The sequence below is a fragment of the Bombus vancouverensis genome, chromosome 3 (genome assembly GCF_051014615.1).
Source record: "Bombus vancouverensis nearcticus chromosome 3, iyBomVanc1_principal, whole genome shotgun sequence".
NCBI lineage: Eukaryota > Metazoa > Arthropoda > Insecta > Hymenoptera > Apidae > Bombus > Bombus vancouverensis.
In genome coordinates, this window is record NC_134913.1 from 1,887,474 (window position 1) to 1,914,540 (window position 27,067).

At 36.1% G+C, this 27,067-nt stretch overlaps 2 protein-coding genes and 1 long non-coding RNA gene across 6 annotated transcripts in view; 1 reads left to right on the forward strand and 2 right to left on the reverse strand.

Moving 5' to 3' along the window:
- LOC117164171 (beta-1,4-N-acetylgalactosaminyltransferase bre-4) overlaps positions 1–22,846 on the reverse strand; it is a 38,800-nt gene extending 15,954 nt beyond the window's left edge. Inside the window, exon 1 of one of the 3 annotated variants that reach the window (XM_033347065.2) lies at positions 22,293–22,846. The gene's annotated coding sequence lies outside the window, so the exon portion shown is untranslated. Of the gene's footprint in view, positions 1–10,559; positions 10,578–13,804; positions 14,489–22,292 lie in introns of those variants that run through there. The other 2 variants (XM_033347064.2, XM_033347067.2) reach the window with 2 other exon arrangements.
- On the forward strand, positions 1,102–2,162 carry LOC143305174 (uncharacterized). The gene is made up of 3 exons (XR_013061915.1): positions 1,102–1,753; positions 1,831–1,947; positions 2,014–2,162. It is a non-coding gene; the product is annotated as an uncharacterized LOC143305174 (long non-coding RNA).
- A 2,010-nt stretch (positions 22,847–24,856) lies between the features above and the next one.
- Positions 24,857–27,067, reverse strand: part of LOC117164106 (uncharacterized) — a 33,690-nt gene continuing 31,479 nt past the window's right edge. For both annotated transcript variants that reach the window (XM_033346926.2, XM_033346925.2), the window contains exon 6: positions 24,857–26,961. In XM_033346926.2, the coding sequence (XP_033202817.1) occupies positions 26,776–26,961 (186 nt within the window). In that variant the 3' untranslated portion in view covers positions 24,857–26,775. The remainder of the gene's footprint in view (positions 26,962–27,067) is intronic.

Genomic DNA, 27,067 nt, shown 5'->3' on the forward strand with positions numbered 1-27,067 from the left:
GTATTGAACAAGAATAGAATTTTTTTACAAGAATGTAGCAATTTCTTTCAATTTCTATTCTTGTGTTTCGATATTTCTTACAAGGGACCATCCCCAAATGAATAGAATTTTCGACGACAGACATTCATTCGTTCGTGACCTAAATTTCGATTGACCGAGTCTGTTGAAAGAGTTGTGCCGTGAATCAAACGATAACTAGAAACCGGCCACATTCCAAACTCGGTAACTCGATAAACACCCGAGCCACACAACGTTTCAAGGGTTTCCATCTTATTCCGAGACTTCTTTCGAATACATCTCGATTAAAGTAGCGTATATGCACATACTAAGATGAAAAGCGATTCATAGGCATGCGTTTGAAACGAGTGTCGTGCAATATGCATGTCGTATGCTTTCATCGAAACGCAGACCTGGAGACAAAAGAGAAACGCTATCAAAGAGATTGTAAGGTGTGCCGTTCACATTACGTTCAAACCTTTATTTTCCATCATTTTATACCCTACATCGAAGATGTAAAGACAGATGAGTTCATCCGTCCGAAAATATTCAGATTACGCTTTCATCTTAAATTCTTTCAAGATATTCCGTCTTTTCGAAATTGATTTCCACGTAAGCTGAGTAATGTGCATGCATAATTTTTAATGCAATAGCGATTATTACTGGCTTATAAGCTGATGCAACAATAAATAAATAATTCATCGAAGAAAGTTTTTTTCCGAAAAGTGAGAACTCACGCGTTTCTAGTCCTATATAAGAATACGGAAGCTAGACTCTTTAACCTTTTAAATATTTAACTATTTAAACGAGTTTCTGGTTGATGGTAAACTACGTCGGAAACGGACGCGCACGTCGCAAGCTCCGGATGTATAAATTACGATTGTTTCTTCGAGATCACTGTATTTTCTATCATCCGGATATTCCAACTGTTTCCCAACGCTGTTAACTTTGTCTCTCCACATTTTAATTCTTTAATACGAGACATTGCACACCGCTTTTCGGCCACGCTCATAATTTTCTCCATTATAAGTACTCGTTGTATACCTTTCAGCGCTTTGTTCCACTTTTGTTTTTCTTTTTCTTTTTTCTTTTTTTGCACCACAATATCCGCTTTGTACCGTTTATCTCTGAAAAATTGTCCTTCCATGTTTACTAATCGCTTCGGCGCCAGATTATCGATAACAGGAAGTACCTTGAAATGTTTCATGGTCACTAGTTGTAACACTTTAGCCATGGCATGTATTATTACGTGAAACATTTACTACAGATATTATTACTTAAATTAATATGACAAGTATTAGTAACTTTAAAGATGGTTTGTCTCAAGATAGTAAAGTTAATTGAACGGCTGAACGATACAAAGGATCGGCCAATTGTTACTTATGCATGGCCTAATTCAGATAATCATATTATCAGAAAGCACATTTGTTATTAACGAGCTGTGTTGCGTTCAGCGTAGTACCACTTGCGACGGTTTATCTTGTTATGGAAATTTGCTCGACCCCTCTTCATCTCTGCAAATAACCGAGCAACTTTCATACAGTATTTATGCAAATTTCAAAACGCAATCTTTCTTATCATCTATGGCGAACCGGTTGATTTGGTTATCTCTCTTTCTGATTAAACAGAAAATGATCTAGAGATTTACGAAAAAGAAAACGGACGTCCTAACAAATGGATTTTGTATCTATTAAACTGTAATATGGATAATGTAACATTCGCACAACGCAAGACCATTTTGTTATGAAAGGATTAAGTAAGAAAGAATCGAATAATTTTGTAATTAACACTAACTAGAGAAACTTCCTACTTTCTATGACTAACATGTTCCAGAAGAAATTTTACCTTCCAACTTTCTTCGGAGTTTGAGGCTGGCACGTCATCCAATAAAAATAAAAGTAAAAAGAGGAACAAAGAAAATCTTTGACGTTAACAATAAATGTAATCAAGGTAGGAATGTAAATAGCGAAAAACTTAATAATTATAATCTAATACGCGTCACTTTGATTATTTCAGCCAACTGTGAACACAATTAAACTGCTGCAGAGAGTAACACAAACATAGAGACGTGGATCGTTGGCATGGTACATAACTTTGATGATAGAAACTGAAACGTGCACTTGTAAACAGGATATTTACCCACTATTTAATTAAACTTCTCCTTGATTACGGAAGCTTTTACCATTCGCATCAATAAATGCACTATCATGTAATAACTATGGTCAAACGAAATATCCTTATGATCCATTACTCCTAATTATAACCTCGACCAACGTACGAAATTTTCAACATTAAACGAAATTCAGCCTTTACCTTTCGAAACGAACCATCGTGATGGATACAAGTGCAAAGTGAAAGAGTATCGGGTTTGCTTAACGGACGATCGCCAAAACATATCAAATGTACGAGCAATCAGAATCGCCGTGGTGGGCAGACTATACTCGTAAAAAATTGAATCTATACGGCCAATAAAGGATATCGTTTCCACTTCGTGTGCTCGTGAATCTTTGAATCTTTAAACGAATCGATATTGGCCGCTTGTAGATTTCGATCTTTACGTAGCTTTACATATTTTCTATTACAACATTCCTCTATCGCCGTGCGTCGCGGCGATTTGAGAACATTGAGTCAAACGAGGCCAGCATCTTTTCAAGCTTTTTATAGAAGCTACAGAGTATCAGGTCGGGTGTCGAAGCGTTAAAGTACGCGATTTACATCGGAAGAGAGAAAGGAAAACATTATGCGGAAAGATAAGAGTTCGAAGAATAGAGCAGAAATAAAGAGAAAAGCGGAGAGGAAAGAGAAGAAAGAGAGAGAGAGATACGGGGGTTGCGAAACGGGGGATCGATAACCATCGTCATGGCGACCATAGCATCAACTAGTCTTTGCTCCGGTAGATTCTTCCTCTCTCGTGCTTCTCTTCGAGTATCGCGATCTACAAGTTCCTGGGATCCTGAATACCTGAGCCATCATAAATCCCTCGATAACTACAATATATGTATCAAAAACTCAACCGTCCGATAAACTGACCGGGAATTTCAAATCGAATAAAAGCTTCTGACTGTTCTTTGCTCGCCGAACTATAGAAAATTGTTTCGAGACAATTTTATCTGGAACGGCGAAACCGAAACTGAAGTAAATTATTTCGTACTCTATATGTGTTGTTAATGGACGAGATAAATTTTAATAGTGACGTTAATGAATGGATTTGAAAACATGTTTCGTTTAAATATTCCATAAGTTCGATGTGCTTCCTCTATTTGAACAACTGAGTTACAATTTAAACCAGCTATCATTAAATATTTACTCTTAATTTAGACTTTATCGATCTTCTTATATAAAATTGCGACGTAATACGTAGTTATTCCTTCAGACACGTCAATGAATCGAGCACTAAAATGGTTTCCAGATCTCCTATGTAATTCGATATAATTTCTCTTGGGTTTCTTATCGACGAAGCATTCATGAAGATACAGTGACAGGAAATAATGATATTTTAGATGTTTTCACTCGCAGCGTCGAGTACTGTGAAATGAATCAATGAATGAGTTCAAATGAAAAATGAGTTCAATGAATCCTGTTAAGTTTACGAAATGATCGATTCAGATACGACGGTAAAACATAAGACTGATAAGTAGCGAGGCTTCTGCTCAACCTAGACCTTCTTTAAGTCTATACGGTAATCGTTATTCTTGTTATTCATACTTTAATAGTACAATACGAGAGAGACTCGGACAAGTCATCAAATATAATACTGTAAATTTGAATAAGGAAAGTGTTGGAGATAATAACATACTCACGTGGAAAACGATCATTTCCTTTATTATTATTATACCTTTGTTATTATTATTATTACTTTATTATATCATATCCTTTATCTCCTATTATTGTTTAAAATAATTATAAAGATAATTATTTGGAAATAATTTATTTCTCAAACGAGATTTTGGAATTTATTTGCAAACGACTTTATTTTGAGATAAACTTATGTGCTATTCTAATTGGAGTAATTATTTGATCATCTGATTCATCATATTCGTTTCAAATAAATTATCCAACTTTATATTTTCATCGTTTTACGAATCAGTCGTCTGTAGATTGTAAATCATCGAACGGCTGACTTCTATGTAAAAAATACTTGCTTAGACGACAAAAATGAATGGCCCAGTAAACTCTGTATGTGCGAACGGAAGTATAACGGAACACTGTTTCCATACTATGATCAACTAATAGCACGATAAAGTGTTCGGATGGATGCAACCTGGCTTGAATCTCGAGGGGTTCTCGAGTGTTTCTGCATCAGCAGTCACAAGACAAAGGTGGCAGATAGTATAATGTTCGAGTCTGCAGCTGTGAGGCTTTAATCGTAAGGCATAAAACTACAGATACTGCGACGACACGATGCTACGCGAAAACCTTCGATCTTTCTAATCCTACGTCCATTGTAATTTTCTAACGTTATCTCGTTAATGTTTTCAGAATCGTAATTTTTGAAACTTTAACAAGTTATATTTGGTCAGTGTCGCATCTGAGTATCGCTTTGAATATTTTGCACACGTGTGGTATTAAAGTTTCGTCCGAGACATTTCTACCGTGTATTAGTTCGCTCGATTCGCCAACAAAGCAGTTACATACACAGACGTATGAAACGCGTTCGAAATGCGGTCGAGATCTCTTTAAATTCATGAGAAGAGAAGAATGTAGTTCAAGAACATTCCGAAAAGAGCTTTGAGAAGGAGCGAGTTACGGCAGAACTTGCATGAAATCGTTTTTCTCTCTGCGATTCTTTGAGAAATTTTCATCCTACCACGTAAGTCAATATAATATATGCGATGTTAAACTTTGGAAATTGAATGGGATTTTTTCGCCAACATTACTTCGCCTATGGGATTTTAATCAGAAGATATGCCGCGATACGATTTCAGAATTCTAGGAAATCGAGCCAGAGAGAAATAAACGCGATGGACAAGGAGATTAAACAAGACAAGGTTGAAAACGATCGTACGAAAAGAAATCTCGGCAACAAGTACGCAGAGGAACGGCGCTATAACTCATTTTCATAGAGATTAATAAAAGAGAGCAAATACGTATCTCGGAGGGAAACGCGAGAGCGAAACGTGATGAGGCTTCCATAATTCGTAAATGAAAGTTGTTAGCGCGAAAGGAAAACGTACGGTCGCTTGTAAAAGAGAGGGTGGTGAGTAAGGAATTATGCGAGGCAAGAATTATAAAAATATTAAGATAAAAGCTGCAAAAAGCGGAAACTGAGGCGAGGATCAGAATAAAAGTGTAAAAGCGGAAGGAGAGGTCCGTTATACGGAGAAAAGTACAAACGAGTAAATGCTGAGGGGCTTGCTGCTACTCATTTTGTAAACTTTCCTCGAAGGGCAAAAGCCCCAAAGAGGACATAGAACGAAGGGCGGGAATGAAGGGTGGAAAGGAGTAGGAGGAGGTTCTTGAACCTCGAATTAAAATGCACGACGTTCTCTTCCCTGCTGGATTCAGTTTTCCCTTGCAACCGTTGCCAACCACAACTCTTTCTTGCCTTTTCCTGCGAACTTCGACACGCGAATCTCGGATCGTTCGAGCTCCAAAAACGGCAGGCTTGAAAAGAGAACTTTGCTGAAAAGACCATGTCCCGTGTTTCATTTTCGTGTAATCCCGATTTCCTGTGACTCGTAATTTGCCTTTAGATGCCAGTGCTAAATGCCACTGCTAATTCGTAGCTTTTTCATCATTTGGCAATGTATTTGCATATAGAGTAGTTGCACGACTGAAAAACTGAATTCCTATGGGCAATAGATCACTAGCTCTCGTTAAATTGTATACCTTTAATCTCGTTTAATTGTATAAATAGTATACCTTAAACTCGTTTCTTTTTGTCCTTTTTATTTTACAGTGAAATTTCGTGACTTTGGTGATATAGACATTCGCTATCTTCCGATATAGAAATTGAATTGGCATAACCTGGTTTGGAGAAATCTAGAATACGTTCGTAAACCTTATGATCTCACCAAAAGATACTATTAATAAATCTTCCACTATTAGGTAACCTGCAGGGAAACTGCTTCTGCGTATTTTGCGCTTAGCGTTCAAATATAGAAGCAAATGAGGAAACTACAAGTACTTCCGATACAAAACGGCAGTAAAAATTTACGATATCTGAAAAACGATTTGCACCTTTTGAGTAATGTACACATCTGTCTACATTGTTTATAAATAATTTTATATGTAATATATATATAATATTTATATATTTAATTATTAATTTGTAACTTATCAATTTATGATTAATTGTTAATTTAATTAATAATTCATATATATATCATATTATCCGTATATTATCCGTCTATATCAATTTTCCGTATATTTAACGGTGTTACAAGATAATCGTGTTTAATTTCTTGTGTAGTTTATTATGACAATCTCTTTGTACTTTAAAACAGTTTGCATCAGCAATAGAAACAGTTGCAATACCTTCATCCTGAACTCTTTTAAGAACGTAACAAGAAAGAGATTAACTTTTTAAAATAATGTGCTAAGAAAGATCTGTACTTTCCCAAAAATATTATAAGATAAGAAAGTGTGATAAAAGCGATGAATTTAAGAATTAAAATACTTTTTACAAACAGAACCCTAAGGATAAATATGGGACGGATTTGAAACTTTTATTTCGAATAATAATTACAAGCTAAATTAAATTGAATTTGATACACATATATTTACCACAAGGCTCTTCTCTTAGAAACCTCAATTATCTTTGTTTGAGAAATTCTAGCAATTTCAATATTATTCTCTACCGTCGAAATGGCAGAGTGCGTAATGAAGTACCCAAGATAGAACTCGCACAGAGATATAATAAGACCCTTTGCCAAAGTTAACTCGAAGTTAGGTCAGATGGTTCAGAATGGCACTAGCGGTAGTTGGCACTGTTACTCGCGGCTGCGATTTCCACAATTAAGAGCAAACACCGATCAAAAGATTATGAAACAGAGATAGTTTATTTTCAAACGTGTGCACATTTAAGATATATTATTATGAATCTGAGCAGTAAGTTAAACGAGAAACAACGTGAATATTTATTTTCTCTCATAAGTATGTATCAAGTATGTATAAGTTTTATCAAATGGGCGTGAATATGCCGAAATACTTTAGTTACCGGCTACGCCCAGTTATTCGATACTTTACGTTACATTACGATCAGAATTTTAAAAACCTTCTACTTCCTTAAATGCGACGCGATAAATTGTTAATAACAATAATAACAATAAAAACAACAACAACAATAATAATGATAATAATAATAATAAATTATCGACAAATTTGCAGTTGAAATAAATTAATCAAACGGACTGATTCTTGAAGATATATCAAAGAACAGTGGTTGATGGTTGATAGCAGCTTTAAAATTTAACGAAAACAGAATGAGAAAATCAATGCTGCAAGACTGGCTCCAGCACAAGTATCCTTAACATCGTCATATAAATATGAGCTCATTAAAGATGGTACTCGACAAAGTACGAACCAAGGTAAATATCCAATAACTTCGTGAAAGAAGATAAAAGAAAACATATCGTCATATTATATCTTCTACGCCTCCTACTGCAAAAAAATTAATCGCCTCAAATTATGTCCCCCACAAAACCATCTACGTTTATTTGAAACATTTTTCGTTAAAATCATTATTTATGCAATAATCGTAGTTAAGTATACATCCTGTTTACATATACAGGTATGCTATATTCGACTTGTTATCTGTGAGTTAAGCGGAAATATACTTTTATCAAATGTACTTATCAAAGTAAATAAGCGGTAACACCGAAACCACAATAACGATAATATTAACCTACTGTTACACTTATGAACATTCAGTAACTGTTTTTAGTATTGAATTTATAGTACGCTGATCTCATAAAAAGATATTTACTTAAGTGTTACTTCCAATTATTAATTCATTATTAATTGATGAACAGTAGTAGTATATATTTAGTACCTGTACTTAATACGCACGTTTTACGCAGACAAGAAAAGAGAAAGATTAAAATTATCGGAATATAAAAGAGTAGACGTCAACGAATGAAAGACTGAAGAGGAAAGAAAGAAGAGAAGAACCGATTTAGAGTGCTTAATAATATGTCTTCGGAGTTGGCTGGCGAATGACTCGAAAGGGTCAGCTTGCAATTAGCTCGAGGAGGTCGCGAACTTTGCCGAGGAAATAAAGTTCCCTCGTGAATTGGATTAACTTGCGTATACAAACGTGACACGAAGGTTGGTTGGACGTGCAATTTGTTTCTCAGAGCCGTGCGTAGTTACCACAAAATATGCTCAAGGGCTTTTGTAGCATCATCATGACATAGACGCGTACTTATTCGCGATACACGAACGTCGAGTATGTAAGACATCTCGAGTGGAGTACTTTTAGCAACCGGGAGCCTATTCTTGCGTTAAGTTTCTGCACGAACGTTGCGAATGAAAACAAACTACACGTGCACCGTTCGGGAAATTTGCTTCTTTAGCTTTACAAGCAAGGACATGGCCAACTTCTGTCGAACCGTTGGGCACGATGCCAAATATCAGTACATGTAAATGCGTTTACTGTTTCTTGTCGCGACATTCAGTTTGTCAAACGGAACTATAAGTACCCAATCTATTACTCGTGTGTTCCCATAATACTTTCTATGCTTCTAGGCAGAGATAACGGTTAAATATGTTCCTTCTAAGAAACCAATTTATCCCGCGATTTATCATAATGTTCAACATTACTAACATTCCGAGGATACAGTTACTTTCCTACAAATGAGCTGAGCATCAATCAAATTCTAATTAACTTCACCGCGCTACTCGCTGACTTTGAAAGACAACGAGACAAAACGTTGTGCCTCTCGTACTGGCTTCATCGATAGGGGCACTATAAAAACCGGATGACACGATCGAGATCGCGTGACTGCCTAACTCGCCACGTAAATTATTTATGAATTACAACCTAGTGTGTGTTGTCTACAGCGATAAACACGTGCACAAGTTAGCTGTATAAACGAGAACTAGTGCGATTTATATCTATTTATTAGCTAACCATCCAGGAACTACTTTTTTCTAAACTAACATTCTTCTTTTATTCGACTACGACAGAGAAATGGTATTGTGTTTGGTCTTCATGTACGTATGTGTGTAGGTTTGTTTGTGCTCTTGTAACTTAAAAACGGCTTGACCGATTCTAACTTTGCAGGCTATGTAGCACATTGAGACAAATAAAATTGCGAGAGATACAACAGCTGCAAGAAACGTTCATGTGCTTAAACCGCTAAATTCTAAAAGAAAATGTGACATTTTTTTATTATAGCTCATTTACCTATGGGTTCTCGCTGGTGTCAAACAGGATTAATCTAAAAAGAATTAAATAAAATTAACATTAAAAAGAATACCCGATTATGCAAAATTAAAAGAATAAAAAATACAAGATATACGAGTTTCACTCAGAAATATGAGATACATATTCAGATAGGTATTTTCAAGTAACTGATACGGTTACCGAATTTGCAGATAAGCAACGTTTAAAAATAAAGTAGTCGGACGCTCGCAGTATTTATAGAGTTTAATTGTTACTCTGATAATTTTAAACGTTACTTACCAGTAAATTCAGTAACTACCGTCCGTGCGAAAAGTATTCGTGCAATACTTAAATTTAACAAAATTATCGTAGAACCTCGTCTAGTAACAAAATTTTAACAAATAAATGCTTTATTTTCACGACAGGAGAAGGTGTCGCATATTCTCACTTTTTTTTTTTTAAATTATTCTACAAACTTGTAAGAATATATACATATTTTTCATTTGTTAAAATGTTGTTAATGAACGATGTTCTACAATATTTTTGTTGAAACTAATTACTGTACGAATACCTTTCACGCTGAACGTATATCAGTTACTTAAAAATATCTGAATGTGTACCTCAGAACAGATTTTAGAATGAAACACATATATTTTGTATTTTTTATATTTTTAGTTTCACGTAGTCAGTTATCACTATTTTGTAAATATTTTTTATCTCTCTATAATATTTTTCTCGATATATGGAGATATAGGAATAACCGTAAGGGAAGAGAAACGTAATGAAAATGAATATTAATTTTATTATACGTAATAAGGCGGTCTCTTTTTTCGTGTTCCTGATGCGTAACACGATTACGCCACTACGGTCACACAAGAAAATTCGAATTACATCAGGATACCACATTACCATAAATTGCACGTATCCTACGAGTACAGTCACGATAATCATACGCGTTTTAAAAATGAGGACGAGAACATGTCACCGATCCTATAAAATATTCCGTCCAATTTATGGAACATACAAATATTATTTGCACCGTACGCAGACTTTAGCAACAAATCAAGATAATATCACTGCAAACACGGTGCGCAGGGTATCAAAGAGTTAACTTAAAAGCTGACAAAAAATTAATTTGTTTCCTATTATTATGTCGAATGTAATCAATAAAATGAATTAGATCATTGTGAAAGCGCATGATAAATTATGATGAACTGAATCTTTCTTCACTTACAATTTCGATTCAATTACGCCGTCAACTGTATATTTCTCCTTCAACTGAAACAAACAACTCGAATCGTTCTTATTTATTCTGTTCTTTTCCTCTACTTATTTAGCAATTCTTACTCGCTCATAGATAAATAATAAGTGATCAGATAATGAATACCGCCATTATGAACTTACAGGCGGAAAAGAAAATGAAAAATTCAAAGTTCACCGACGAACTTTGAATATGAGTAGCTTCCACGTTATACTGATGATGAAGCAATTATAATGGAAAATTTTCAGCTATGGTAGGTAAAAAGAGGAGGTAAGATAAACTGAAGTTATGGAAAATGGGTCTAAATATATACCAGTAATCATACATTAATTTTAAGTTGATGCAGAAAGTGGAAACTTTTTTTTTTTATTACTAACGAAGAATATTATTTCTTCTTTTAAGTCACATGTTTTGAATTCTGTACGTGAATTATTGAAATTACAAATTTATAGCAGATACAGATAAAATTCTAACAAAATTAAATTGAAAAAGCTCGAACAATTTTCGTTCTTTTTTATTCTTTCTAGCGACTAGGTATCCTTCCTATTTACCAAATATTTTCGTCCAAGCGAACAGAATCCACTTTATAAAACGTAAAGGGTGCATCCTACGTATGGCGATAAAAGCGATTTTACGGTAGCTTGAATTTGGAGCAAGTCCAAGTCGAAAATCGATCGACCTTTAAACTAACCAAGCACATATACGCTTACCACAACGTTACTAGACAATGAAATGAACAAAGTATCACTTCACCGTCGGGAATCGCCTCGATACAGATCTATCCTTGACAGGAAAAAAGTTTATTTAGAGCGAAATTGTTTCGCTTTACGCATTAAAACGAAAGACGATTTTTTGAGATATAGTAAATATTCTTAAAATATTGCACTCGACAGAAATAACAAGATAAAGGGAAAAAGGCTGATAAAAATGATAAAGTTGGTTTTAAAAAATATGAGAATTTATAGACAATAATGTACGTATCAATATGGTAAATCGCACAATGACTAATACATGAAACTAAACTAAATGAGTTTCATCGTTAAAGCGTGATTTACTGTTTATACCAAAAAGAAAAAACACGACACATGGGAGGAAAGATGAGAAAAAGATAGTTGAGAATACGCAAATGGAAACTCGCTCTCGGATGAATTTCAATCCTCGAATAAAAACGACCAGCTCAAAGCATTTAAACGAGCATAAATGTAACAGGACTAACCAAGCAAATGAAAACGCGTTTCGTTACTACGCACCTAGATCGTTTTAGGCACAAAACCTGTATGTCGTGAAAATGGTGAAACAAGAATAACATCGAGATTAATTAACCCAGAATAAAAACAGCCTGGTGAATTTTAATGACTCTCAATACGTCGTCGGCTGAATGTTTTTGCATGTTTTTTTATCTAAGGAACTCAAATTATGGTATTTATTCAAGCACATTTTAGGTTCTTATACGACAACAGATCAGAAGTTCCAACAATTTTTGTGTTTGGAATACATCGAATTGTAAATGCACAGAGAGATCGCAGAATAACAGCGTTGGTTGATCGTGTGTTATAATGTCGGTGTTTTGAAATAATACAGCAAAGTATATGTGAGGCAACTTCGCAAAGTATAAATAGTTAATAGAATTTTATGTTCGTTAACAGACGTTTATCGCTTCATTTAAAAAATAAATATCAGAGATTCCTAGAATGTTTATCCAATTGGCTCAAATTATGTGGTTTTGCGTTTCCATTCGCTAACTAACCTTATGTACACATGTGTATAGGTATGACAAGATAATAATAACGACAGACCGATAATTATGTTCATTACAAAATGGTTTATATCTTCGGGAACACTTGAACAGCAAACGTATGAATAAATGAATGAAACCGAATTTTATTTATTCAACTGAATTAACGCATTTATGTAATATTCATCGCTGAAAGGACAAAATTTAGCTACTCTTTCTGACTGAGATTCGATCACGAAGAAAACTCGACCACGTGTAGTTAACTTATTTATTCACCACTAATAAATCGACACAATAAGCAAATTACTCATTACATAATACCTAATATATAATTACATAATACCTGTATAATACCTAAGAATAAGTTTCATGTTTCAATCAAATATATCATCAAGAACTAGGGGAAATAAAATTTAAACAAATTTTACATAATATACGTAATATATCCATAGAAGCTTTTTATGATAGATATTCCAATACTTTTGTAAATAACTACATATGTATATACTTTCTTCGATATCGTGCTGTGACAAGTCACTGTCACGAATATCAGTCGCCTCTGGCAAATTAAGAGTAATTTTTCATTGAAAATTACCGATGAAAAACAAATCGTTGTGTCAACACAAGTTCCACCCAGAAAAACGCTACATTATCATTTATTGTTTAAGTATCGGTATCGAACACATACATTCACCGATGTCACGATACCGTGACATTTCTGGGGGCGTTGCAATTTATGACAGTTAGACCTACTGTCACTTGAGCTAATGCGACAGCAGGTCAATGGCAGTCATATAATCACTCAAGTCGTTCTAATAATCAGCTCTCTCACTCTTTGCTCCTTCATCGGCAATTCGTTATTTACTAATTAATTTCATATTCTGCAAATAATAAAAGGTTTTATCAAACTTTTTCACGATCCATAAACGTTGTAGCGGTCGCACCCGACATCGAATGACTATATTTCAGTGATAATCTCATCGATCTTCTAATCTTAAAACTAATTTATATATTAAATTCTGGAAATACAAATTTCCCAACTAGTCGAGCGTAATCGTATTGTATAATGATTGCGTAATGCATATTTTGCTTTGAAGAAAGAAGAAGACGTAAAAACATTTTACTTTCTAACGAAATGCAATATCGGAATAGTAGAACATTTAATCTAGTTGAACACCATGTTATATATAATCATGAATACCATTACAACTACCGATGCAACAGAATTTTCAACTGCTAACTGGAATAACAGGTTAATTTAAGTGCCCAAATAAAACAGATACGTTAAATGTTGGGATATAAATTACTGAGTATAAATACACTGGCATGATATCAAACCAGGAGTAAGACCACGATCGGAGCAGAAGCAGTGAATCGCCGATTGGGTTTAATCGTTTCACACAGATGCTCGAGAAAAGGAAAAGAGTTAATGCCAGTTCCCCTTGAATCGGCATTCTCGTATTCAGTGTTACATAACACTTACCTTTCCCACTTTCTCTCTACTCTTTGTGTCAACGACGACGCGCAGAGGCCGGTTACTCTTCCGTGCTCGCCCACGTGCTAGATACTCGCTTCCTTCCTTTCTCGCTCTCTCTTTCCGTCTCTGTTCGTCGACTAAAACCTACGCGAAACTGACAACCTTGGCCTTTGACGCTTCAAACGTGACTCGTACGGGTCGAAAAACGATGCGTGCGATCACGAAAAACGTATTTTTTCCCAAAGCAAAACGCACTACCTGTTTGCATATTCTGGACGGCCACAGTGAAAACTATCGGTTCTATCGAGCGTTTCTCCGCATCGAGCCAGTAACTGACCTTCTCAACGCAACTGGTTTTCGCGTAAGTACACGTTTGGCCCTCCCCTTGTCAGCCTACAAGATCTCGTCACCATTCACTCGACATTCACCGCAACGTTCCGCGTTGCAGTCACGACTCTCGTTCACTCGGTTGCTACTTTTTGTCCTTTTGCCAATTCTTCCTGCCTCTTTGCTCGGTTTCTTTTTCTTCTTTAGCGATCGTGTTGCTATCCGCGTCGTACATCGACAACGCCGAATCGCAAAACCAGCTCTTCGTGTTGCGTCGCGTCTCGTGAATGAGAAACCCAGAGAAGGATCGAAAGAAACACGGATACGACCCGCGCGGCGTCTCGGCAAAGACTGGCGAGGTGACCGGCCGCGAAACGACGCGACGCCGACGTCGACGTCGACCTAAAGCACGACCGAGTCAATGACAGCAGGCGTGATTGGCCGGAGGCGCGAGCTCTGCTCGCTACATTGGTCGTCGTCGACACTTGCGAGTCGACACGAGTCAATGCGCTTTTTAATTAAACCATTTGCATGCATTGATAAAATGCGCCGCAAAATATCGACCAAGGTTACAGTTAATTTCACGCGGCATTAGTGAATCTCGATCATCGTAACTTCGCGCGAACAAATATCGCTCCGTTTGTGATAACCTTTAGATTATGGTTACAGTGAGCGAGATTCGCGCCAATAGCATAGACATGATTATACAACCATAATAAACCTGGTACTGTATATCTACTACGCGTTAGTAAAAATTCATTTCATCGTTCACGCAAAGACGCGTCCATTGTAATGATAACATAAGAATCGATGTAAACGAGCGATGAAAAACTCGGCGTACTATGTATATAGCTACTTATTTCGAAAAAGTTCGTATCGTGCTTTGTATCACAAAAGCCTGCGGCTTTGCAAAAAAGGACTGAGGGATAGGATGAATAATGAATATCGTTGAACGAGTGGGCGCAGGACACCGACGTTTTTGATCGCAGAAACAAAATTAAAGTTCGTGCGGACGCATGATACCGAGACACGTGATATCTTCGGTCTGGTGAATTTCATTGCATTTCCTGTACAATATTTAAATGAGAAAAGCGAGTCACATAAAAGTGCAAACTTGTCCTAAAAATGGAGTTTAATCGAGATTACCCATAGGACATCCGGTCAAGTGAAACAAGCCATTGAGACGAAAAGTGGACTAAGTCACATTCTTTATGAACGACAGTTTATAGCATTAATTTATTCCAATACTATATTAATCTTACAAAAACGGAGGAATTTATTGCTTCCAAATCAAATCTAAATAACGAAATCAATTGAAGAATTCATAGCAAACACAACTTGTATAATAATTTTGTAGCTAAATCAAATTCTGTCAAAGGTAGGCAACTGTTCACGTAACTTTGAGCGGTAGTATAGTTTAAAGATATAGTAATCACCAGTTATATCGCTACCTGCAAACTTGTTGGCGCATAGCCAAACCATGTCAAGCATACGGGTTATCCGTTTCACGAGTACCCATAATTTTCATTCATATACGCAATATCAAATATATTTATATCTATAGCTCTATTTTTAGTCGATAGTATAAAAATTCTCATCGTTAATCTTTCGTAGCGTTTCAAAGATAACAAAGACTCGTTCGTAAACGAACGAACTTACTGCGCATCGGATCGTGTAACACTATATTGCACAATTAACGTGGCGTAGCTTTCTCCACGATTTTGTTAAAAAACTTCTAAATCGTAAGATAAGTCTGTTCCGTAAATTGGAATCGTTGAAACGCAGTGAAAATTATAGCTCCGAGTAATTTTTTAAGCACAGGCGAATCTCACTTTCTCTACACAATTACATTTCTAATCTAATTAAAACGGCCAAACCTTTATATTTGCTTTCAGGCGAGACGCAGATTTCACGCTAACCTTGGCACTGCGATCTTCTCACGGTAGTGTCAACGTGTAACGCGCTAGTTCGCGTCCGGTGCGCTTGTCTTCCTCAGACATGTGCGCATACGTTGTATTATGCATGACTAGGGTGTTAAGTATGAAAAGGAAAGATGGAAGAGCTTCTTGCCGCGGGCGTGAGATGCATGAGAGGACGTCTCTCGCTCATCTTTCTGAAAGACAATGGAACCTGGCATCCGCCGCTTTGAATCAAGTTATTGGCACCAGTTACTTCCGTTTAACATTACGGAATTTTCGCCGCGTAACTTCTTTAATGGCCGTTAAATATATACGGCGGACATAATTGGTTAACGTACCTTGTCTTTGTTCCCTCGATAATTTCGGAACGAGCTTAAACGGTTTCATAGAATATTCCGTTACCGTGAAGCACCATGCAACCTACGGGATGTTTAACGAGCAAACTGCACTGCCCTAACACGATATCCCGCTGTTACCAGCCAAAATATATCGAGTCTCCGTAGTATTCCCTACGTGACTTGAATAATTTAGGCAGCCGGTTTGAGTAGATCCTTCGAAATTGCTGTTTCTCGTTATCGATGCGACAGATTCATTTCGGGGCGACTGGACCCGAGGCTAATCGACTACAATTAGTTCTTTCTCCCATAAAACATCTCGTTGATCCGTGTAACAGAGCCTTTAAATTTGGCCGACGACCTATGGCTGCTGTGTTCGTGGAAAGAGTACGGAAGGCAGCTACCGTTCGAGCTCTCCGTGCAAAAACTGATAAGGAAAATATATATTCCCATTCGACTTGGCTTCTATACTCTTTCGCGCTCCCTTAAACTCCGTGAATGCTGACGAGGTATCTTGGAACCTGGCCAATTTACACCCTACTCTTTTTCGGATAATCAGATAAAAACGCTATTGAAATAATCTCTTTATTCCTGCTGCAGATCGCAGTCCTTCGAACTATAAATAATATCCTGCCAAATGAAAAATTCACTGATCATTCAAATTTCCTATTTACTTATACTGCTTGTTCATTATTCGATAATCTTTTATCTTACCGATTCGTTATGTTCATTATATAATCTCTTTTATCTTATTGAAGAGTTAATATAATCAGTAGCTACATCATAATCAGTTGTCTGTACTCGACACTGAAAGGAGATGATCCAGCACGAGTGGAAATAATTTCACGCCTTCCTCGTTTATCAGAAACCGATCGAAATCGGAAGTGTGTTACTTACTAGACAATAATATTTTTACAAAGTGAAATTACTTTGAACCATTTGATCAAGAACTCTGACTAACCGTTAATCGTTATTTAACGTTAGAATTTGCCAAGTAATCGCATAGTCGTGATATTGTATTTCATATTTAACTAAGAATCCTATATTTGCTACACCTTGTTGCATCGCAATAATGTTCATTCACAGTGGCAATTTAACTTGTAACGGTTTGTTGCGTGTATGCAAAAAGTGTAATTACGTTTGAAAGGACCATATTTCAAAGAGGTAATATCGAGAATTGAACCGAAACGCTGTGTTGTATAGTGTTGCACACACTATATTCCTATTACACATTTATACCAACACTACCTTTGTGCTTTGCATTGAATACAGAAAATAACTGTGTATAACCACTGCATGTACACTCGCATTAGAAACCTAGAATCAATGATTATAGTCTGTTTGATGACATTTATCACAAGTATCAACATGCTAAAAGTAAGTTTAAAGAAATCGACGACCTCTTATGTTCATATCGTAACGTAATTTGTATCATATTACTTGATACAATATAATAGCCACTACATACTCCATTTGAACTCTATTTATTGGAACGAAATTTTAGTTAATACCCAATTAACCAAATACATGCAGATTGAATGCTATTATCTGATTATCAACTCCTGTTATATGAATTCTAGTGATATGTACAATAGGAGCTTGATTATCCGATCTAATCATAACACACGCTATTCCGCTAATAGAATAATTTTGCTTTAACGTAAGAGATGGTCATTTAAGTATTTTGAACTACATATTTTTATATTTTATTATATTTTCGCATTCAGTCCTTCAAAGTTCCAACTTTTTCGAAGGGAACTAGAAAGCGAAGTAAAGCATCCTTTACTCCTTATATAACGTTTTCATGAGGAAGATGTAAATCTGTACCGAATGAAAATTCTATCACAGCATTCGCGATACGAATAGAATTGTCCAAACAGCAATCGATACGTTTATTTATGACAAGTCGTTATGACAGCACTCTTGAAATTGCTTCTCCTTTTGCTCCGAGATTTATGAGTCGCAAATGTTGCTCGCAACCAATATCAAACATCAGTCTTATCCTTGGTCGTTACAGAAATGCAATTTACATATTGCGATACGAAAAATAACAAGGAACAATGCCAATTGCTTTGTTCTTTAAATCGAACGAAGAAGAAGTGATAAAATACTTTAGTTTTTTATTTAAGCAGGACAGTATACATCTGTGCTTTGAAAAAATATTTTTGAGAGTTTTAACTTTCAATGCAAGACACGTAGTTCACATCGATCTGCGGCAAACTCGTTTAAGGTAATATACGGAGAGGCGCGAGTTCCTAGAACGAGGAACATATTTTCCGAAAGCCATGGAGTTGTATGTGGCGGAATTTACCGTTAGCTTCTCCTCTACGATGAGAAACTAGAAACATTTGCTAAATTGTAACTACCCAAAAATATCAATGCACCTAATTAAATGGTAGTAGAAATGCAAGCCAGCGAGAGGATTTTATCCTTTCAACGAAACACTTGTATCTTATACGGACGAGTTTTTTCTTTCGATCCACCAGATTTTACCAGAACTTACGTAACTGGTAAAAGTATGAAGAAGCTACAGTTCATCAAGCTTCGAGACTGGTCACAATAGTCCTTGAAATAGACATAATATCGAGAATAATAAAAATGCTAACAATGAAATTCGGTTCCATATTTCCCCAGTCTGTTTACAAAATTTCTTTAAAATGTTCTTTCAATGTTATGTGGTATTTATGGATTCGCTTAACTAGTCAGATAACTAGTCGGTGAAATAGCTTTACGGTATACCAGAGTACGGTGTTTCTGCCTGTTCTTTTCAATTTTCTTGCTTCTTCGGTTGATTCAGGATAGTAAAGTTAACTTGCCATCTTACCAAAGGTACCGCGAAATAGCACAAATCCCCCGCCCCGCATCGTCAGCAGTGCACGGTTTAACAAGGAAATCGTTAGACGGAGCGTGATTAACCCCGCCGTTGCGATAATAAACGAGCTACGAGCTTCATAACTCATCGGTGCCCTGGTCTCTTTCTTGTTTGCTATTATGTTCGCATGTTCTTCCTCGCCCTGCTCGATCTTTCGCCTCTAATTAATATAGATCACAAAACATTTGATACGTACTTCGTTTACTGCTAACACATGTTTCGGCTGAAAACATAAAAACACATATGTGCAATTCCATAAAGAGATGACAGATATTCTTTTCACTCGTGAGTTTCTTATTCATTGTGTATTTTATTAACGTCCATGTACTGTCGTTACAAAAGTGTCCGGATCTTCGTGAACAGTAGCGTATTTCGAACGTAGATTACAAGCAATACGCGAAAGCTACAGCGACACCTTTAAAAAGATGCGGAACAAAGCAATTTCGTTTCTTATCATAATCTGTGGACGATAAACGCTGAAGAAAACAAAGGAAACAAGCTTACAGCGAAAATGTCTACAGTACCACCAAGAGAGAACCTGTTTCGTAAAGTGATGAGAATGCACTATCGCGGAAGGGTGGAAGGTAAGAGAGACGAGATGAGCACGATGGAATTTCTTGCCGTAATTATCGTGACTTCGTCGTAAGCATCTGTAATCATTTAGTCTATGACTAATTAAAAATAATTAGTATTTAATTGAATAAATTAAACGTACTCAATTTTCCATAGCACGTATATTTTATTTTTGTGTCTGTTTTTTAGGTTTATCTGATATTAGAATTCTTAGAACTCTTCTAATTACATCACTATGTAGGCAGTAGATAATTGTGATAATTATAAATTATATCGAACCGATTGGCTGCGACCTTGATTAGGATTTCATGCCATTCCGAGATGTATTAAGATAGTTATATATTGCATTTTCAGTTTATGAAAGCCGATAATTCGGTATTTAATCCTTAAATGCGATTTTGCAATTTATAGTACATTTCACAATATAAAAATGTCATTTGGTTATACGTAGAAAATTTATACACTACCGGCAAACCTTTTTTTAATAAAATAGCATGAAATTGAAAGCGAGAGCATCGAGAAATGCAAGTTGCAATCCGGCTAGATTAGAAACAGAAGTCCTTCGCAATCGAGGAATTAGGATGGTTAATTTCGAAGATAAAAGATAGTTAGGAATGAGTTAATTTCGCAATCTGTTGTTCGACAGATTGAATTTTTATCTTTCTTGTTTCATATTGCTACTTCAAAGCACTATATCTGTATCTATATCACTAGAGCCAATAATTACGATAAGTAATTTGTCCATCACGACTGGGACGCGAAATTTTTAACGGCTAGAACGCGCAAAAAATCCACTAGTTATCTGTGTTTGAATTTCACACCACGTTACGCAATTAGCACATTGCTTAGCAAAGATAAGTGTCCTTTATGTGGTTTTCTTTTATGCTTCGAAACGTCAAACAACTGGTTGTGCAAGGTCGTTCCTGTTGTCGCGTTTTAGTCAGGTCAGTGCACAAGACGCTGTATTCTTTGCTTGACCCAGTACAATAAAAAAAAGTTACGCGAGAAACCACGTAAGAAACGTAGAGAAACACATAGATACGCGTGATTGATTTGCGCTTTTCTCGTAGTGGGATGGTGGAGGATGTCTAATCTAACTAATCGATCACGTAGATCAAATGTAAAGAGTAAGGGGAAAAGACCAACTAAAAAATTGGTGACCTACTGTCAGTCGTGACAAGCTGACATTTATAGATGCGTACATTCCATCTCGGCAGATTAAAAGCGGACTATCGCGCATTTAGGTCATCGCACGCACGGTCCCCATTGTTTTAACCTAATGTGTTGTTGAGAGTGGATTTGCACGGATTCCCCTGAATTTCAGTCTTTGCATATTGACATATACTGTCGATTATGTACTACGGCAATGTATTGAATTTTAAAATGGTCCTTGTATAAAAAATGGAGAATGTGACTTACCATATTTTTGATCCGTTGCCTGTGTTAAGTATGTGCCGATATTTAAATTTTGTTACTATCATGCCCAAATATTTTTGGGATAGCTATAAATTCGTTTGATTGTCGCGTCGTCATTCGTTAAATCTAATAGTCGAATGGCGATTCTTCTTTCAAATTTATCAATACAGGCAAAATGTATCTTACGCGGCAGTTTAATTAAACCTCGATTGCAATAAACGAAAACATCTCGCACTGAAATAATTCCAGTTAAACGATTCCGGTACTCTATGGATGAAAGAATACAATAACGACGTGGCAACAATGATCGCATTGAAGAGACTGCGCCGATAAAGAATAAAGGATGCGTTATTTGTCTAACAAACGATTCCGCTCATTGGCTTGCCTTATTTAATGTCTCAGGAGTATGTGTTGCAGATATCGTTATCTTACGACATTTCCAAATCTTTGAAATGTTTTCACGGCCATTTTCTTAACCTGTTTCACGTAGCAGAAATTTATTCCGATTCGTATCCTGAAGATTATGCAAATCTCTCGAAAAATGTTAATTCCATTATGGGGCAAAAAGCTGTAAAAGATATAATTACAGCCCCATAATAACGAATTTCCGACTCACTGAAATCACATATTATACATAGAAAGAACGAGCCATACATATGCAACAAATAAACGCCAATTATACCTTGCTTTTCGCATTTCTGTACCACGATTCGTAAACATTTGTTCGATATCGGCGAGCGGAACGATTTCGCGTGCAGATGTAACCTCTGGAAACACCCATTTACATATCGATGATGGAGATTTAAATCATATATCAAAGTCGAGCAAAGAAGTTGCATTTTACAGTGTGATAATATATAACGTAAATAGTGAACAGTTTCGAGAAATCTACAAAGTGTCGAAGAAACGTTGTCATTTCGGTGGCATCGTGACAGCCCTTTCGCCGTCAGCTGTCACGTGAGCGAATGAGTGGAAAAAAATAGCGAAGGACGCGATCGAAGCCGCTTGACAGTTTCGCGAGTCTTTTGTTTTTACGACTGCAAAGTACTTACGATCGTTCGATGCTTGCAGTGGCTACGGGATTCCTGGGATTTTTCTACTTGCACGACCGAGTACAGCTTCCTTAATCCACGTCAGATTCTAGGCCCACGAGTATCAGATTCAGCAGTGAATTCCAACGTTATCGCACGCATTTTGTCAACTGATTGGTTATTAGTATTTCGGTGAATTATAATCAAGTAAACAACGACAGTCAACCATGTGATTGTATCGATATCTCCTGGCAAAAAACATCGTCAAAGAGGACGAGGAACTCGCACTATACACGGACAGTTTGCAGGAGCACGCTCTCTCCACTCCTTCTCAGAAGCACGATCGCACGGTAAAACAGACACTGTCCTTGCGGGATAAACGGCGAGATGACACGTAGAAGAGAAGAATGTCACTGTTTGTTGACCAGTCACTGCCGTTGCAGCTGGACCATCCTGCGGGAAACTTGGACAATAGAGGAAGACGCAAGTCTCCGGTTTCGAAGCTCTTTACCGCGAACATCCTTGAGGAAAAGCTCTCACGGAGACAGATACACGTTCGACAGCGCCTACATGCGGTGATGCTAGTAACTTTTCATGTCAAAAACGAGAACGCGGTTTATTACTGTTCAAAGACGCCATATTGACTGTTACTCTTACACGCACCTGACGCGACATCTGTCCACCATTTTCCGTACTACATTTTAATAGACCGATCGTTTTGTCGTTTTAGACTAAAAAGCGGGAACGTAATTATGCAAACATTATTTTTGCTTTAAACGACAGATTATACTTGGAAATTGCATTGCGCATTATCTTGATAGAAATCGATGTATCGTATTTGTAAATTGTCGACAATTTTGTTTGGTTAGAAATTTGAAAAGATGAAACAAATAGGAGGAATGAAAGAATAAATCGTTTTTAATGTTTAAATTGATGATTTCGATCTTCGTTTCTTTCATAGCTTATCCAACTTTTATCGAAATACCATCGAGTATTATAACTTTTCAACCGTTCGGAAGCAGTTTAAGTATTACGAGAGGAAATCTATTAAAGGAAGTCTTTCGAATTCAGTAGCCGGTCAGTCCTTGAATCGTTCCACGCTTCTATTGATACTGAACTCTTTGAACATAGTATTTTTATTTTCTTAACCATCATATTATCTGTACCGTGATTAAATTTGCACAGTCAGACTATTTTATTTGAGCCTCGATCGATACTTACGAACAGAGCTTCTGCTTTGCGTGCTTCATTTAGAAAATCCTATAAAAGTATTTCAAATGATCATTGCATTTTATTTTATTTAATTAAATATATTTCTCAATTATATATATAGACTCTTATTAAAGTTTCAACGCTCAAGGTCCCTTTTCAAATCTTTCAAGAATAATATTTTTCAAAAAATTCTTCAAGTATACAGATATAGACCTTTGTTAAAGTTTGATTGTTTAATTCCGTTAATCGGTATTCTAATAATTGAGATTTTATTGTATAAATGGGTATTTCGTTGTTTCCGTAATTAAATATGTTGAAAAAGAATTAAGTTTAGATTTGGAAAAACTTGGCCGAAAGCAGTTTCGTATTTGGGACACACCTATAGAACCGAACAGCGCCTAGGTAGTTACATTGAAGAGTAGTCTATTTCGTCTTTTGGTCGACGAGGCAGCCCTTTCTATTCGCACAACGCGCACGTTCCTCTTTCGTCCTCCCGGCTTTGCTTTCTACGCTTCCTCTCTTCTTCTTCGTCTGAAACGCGCTCGTTTACTTCCTCTCTATAGAGTAACCTCGAAACATTTCTGCATTAACGTCCTCTCCTGTGCTTCGTATAGGTAGTCAGTGTTTGCTACCTTCTGAATAGCCCACCAATATACATATTCATGTGTCACCAGATTATATCTATACGTAATTACTCAACTTAACCTACTCCAATTTTTGCTCTAAAATTATTTACCCCGAATAGCACAATCAGCTGGCTTGCAATTTGTAAAATTAACCAACGCGACTTTATTTGCTTTATTGCCAAACTTGTTACAGTTCTACAAAAGAATTGATTAGCACCGGTAATTTGCAAAATTTTGCTAATGATATTAGTTCAGTTATGCTAGAGCCCTTGATAATAGTATTTGTAATCAGTTCGTTTAATATAATTTAATATAATCAATTTTGGAAAAGGAATTCACTTTGTGTAAGCGTCTCCATCTAGTGTGACAGTAAGATAGCAAACTACCTTATCGTGTAATCTTTCGGTACGTAGTACAGCTACTTAATGACAGAACTTTATTCGAATTATTTTAGATTAAACGTAACAGTACACTGACTTCCATTTGATTAAAAAAGATACTATTCTCATATCTACGTTAGAATATTGTATTTTTGCAGCTGATATCTATCGCCATCTTTAATGTGTTTACGGAGGCAGAGAAACATTCTTATGAAACATAAAATCAATAAAAGCTATACTGTAAATAGCTAATGCGTTTCTGCAAAATCTACAAGAACACACGCAATGTTTAAAGTAGATATTCAGTCATTAAGATCAAGAGCGAGGAAATAGGATAGGCCAGAATTATTCAATGATAACGTACGACTGGATATGTATGAGTGTATTTAACGTGTAATTATATTCAAACACTTAGTGATATTAAGCGACGTTGCACAACCGTGGCACAACTGCAAAAACGCACCCCGCCGATCGTATTATGACCATACAAAATTATTGGCAATTTTCACCAACAAAATATCAATTACTCCTATAGTTTGTTTAACAAATCAACGAAACAATCCAACAACAAATACGTATCGCTTCCTAACTTGTTTTCGAACACGAAGCTCGACAAGGTTTGAACGTTAAAGTTTAGCTACAAATCGGCCGGCAATTTTAACATCGATTCACAAATAAGTGTGAATGTTACGAACAGCGATGATTGTATAATATCATTTTGCGCTATACATCTATCGAATTTCCTACGAAAATAGCCGACTACGTTCAACTATCAGACAACAAACCTTCGTATACCTATAATGTAACATCGTACGTCATAAATGCTATCGTTCTTCGGGGATGAATATGATTTTTCATGTAACATAAATATAAAATTGCTCAAATATCGTAAAAAGAAGTCAATGCGGTGTATATTATATTCTTGCGATAAAAGGAATAGAGTTCTTTTAAAAAGCTTTTAATATAATAATAACGATACGATAACGATTGTAACTTGCAACAACTCAAAGTCTGATTTGAAACTCTTGAAAGCAACTCCTTGACCGCTTAATTATATTCGCGATTAATCACAAATATGTTATCGTAGATAGACGTGTAGTTCAGAGATCGCGAGTAAGCCTTCAAGCGACATACTTTACACTCAATGCAAATTGCGCATAAATTATCTACGAATTTTGATGATGAACGTGTTAAATAGATACATGCTTTCACAGTATACGTACCAATGCATGTTTTTAATGTCAAATTACTCTTATTTCATAAACTTGACTAAAATCGTCTTGCTGACAATATCTATCAATATGTATTTAAAAAAAAATAAAACTAATTTCTACTAATTTTCCTTTTAACAAAAAAAAGGAAAACGGACAAAAATTAATATCAAGACATATTTCTTTCTTAGAAATTACAACATAAGATCAAAAAATCAAATAGATAATATCAAAAGTATAATTAGTATATTCTCTGTTATTACCTAATCGTAAACATACGCTTTAAATATATTTTTCGCGTAGAAACAAATTTAAGAACGCCCGACTAAGAAATAGCCCAGCTATTTAACAACGAATAAAATTCCATTATATCTAATGAGAATTACAGGAATTCGTTTTGTTTCGTCGTGGATGATCGGACAATTTGATGTCGTCTCTTAAGTATCCTTTGATTTTACGCAAAATCGTTCGGAAATAAATGGTTTTGGTATACATATAGTGTTAAAATAGTAAAACTTGCTGTAAACGCACGCGCACGATACAGTAATATAAAATTGTATACGATATGTGTGAAAGAATTGGCACGGATACAGGCATCATACAAAAAGGTTCCAAAAATTGCTCCCATTTCTTGGTGATGAAACAAAACCCACTTTCTGTCGATTTATTTGTTTTCCCGAGCACCGCTCGATATCGATAGTTCTCCGAGGACGTAAAATGTATGGAAAAATCACCACAACAAAAATCACCGTTCAATCGTCGACTCCGTGATATTTGTAAAATATCGGTAAGCGTATTCGGTAGTCTTGTCACAACAGAACAGGAAATTTTGTTTAGAAATCAGCCGAGCGTTACGTTGGAATCGATCGACCAGCACCTTGTTTTTCTCGAAATTTGCTGCAGAATATTTCTTCCAACGAGTCGATTCATTGATGTTTAATGGTATATCGTGAGTTCGACGATAATAATTAGTCTATTGCTTGATTTTCCTCGGTTGGCCGTTATTCGATAGATGCTTCCAGAGATCGGTGATTAATGGCACGTCTCGGAAGCTATCGGCCGAAGGCTACGCCTGCTACGAACACATCAAGTCTACAGATCTCGATTCACCCCAAGCATTTTGAATTTTGAAGCCTGTCGTTGGCTTCGGCATAACGTGGTGCGACGCAGACGTCGTGCTATGTCTCAAAGTCGTCATGGGAATGCTAATAGCGTTACTCTTTTTCTGTATCTTCTTACCATCTTCGTCTTCGAAGCAAACCTAAAAATATCGAAACATCAATATCTTCGTACGTCGAAGTATTTTTATTGAAATATTTTTATATAACAAAAAAATGTAATCATAATAATGACAGTACGTGAAACAC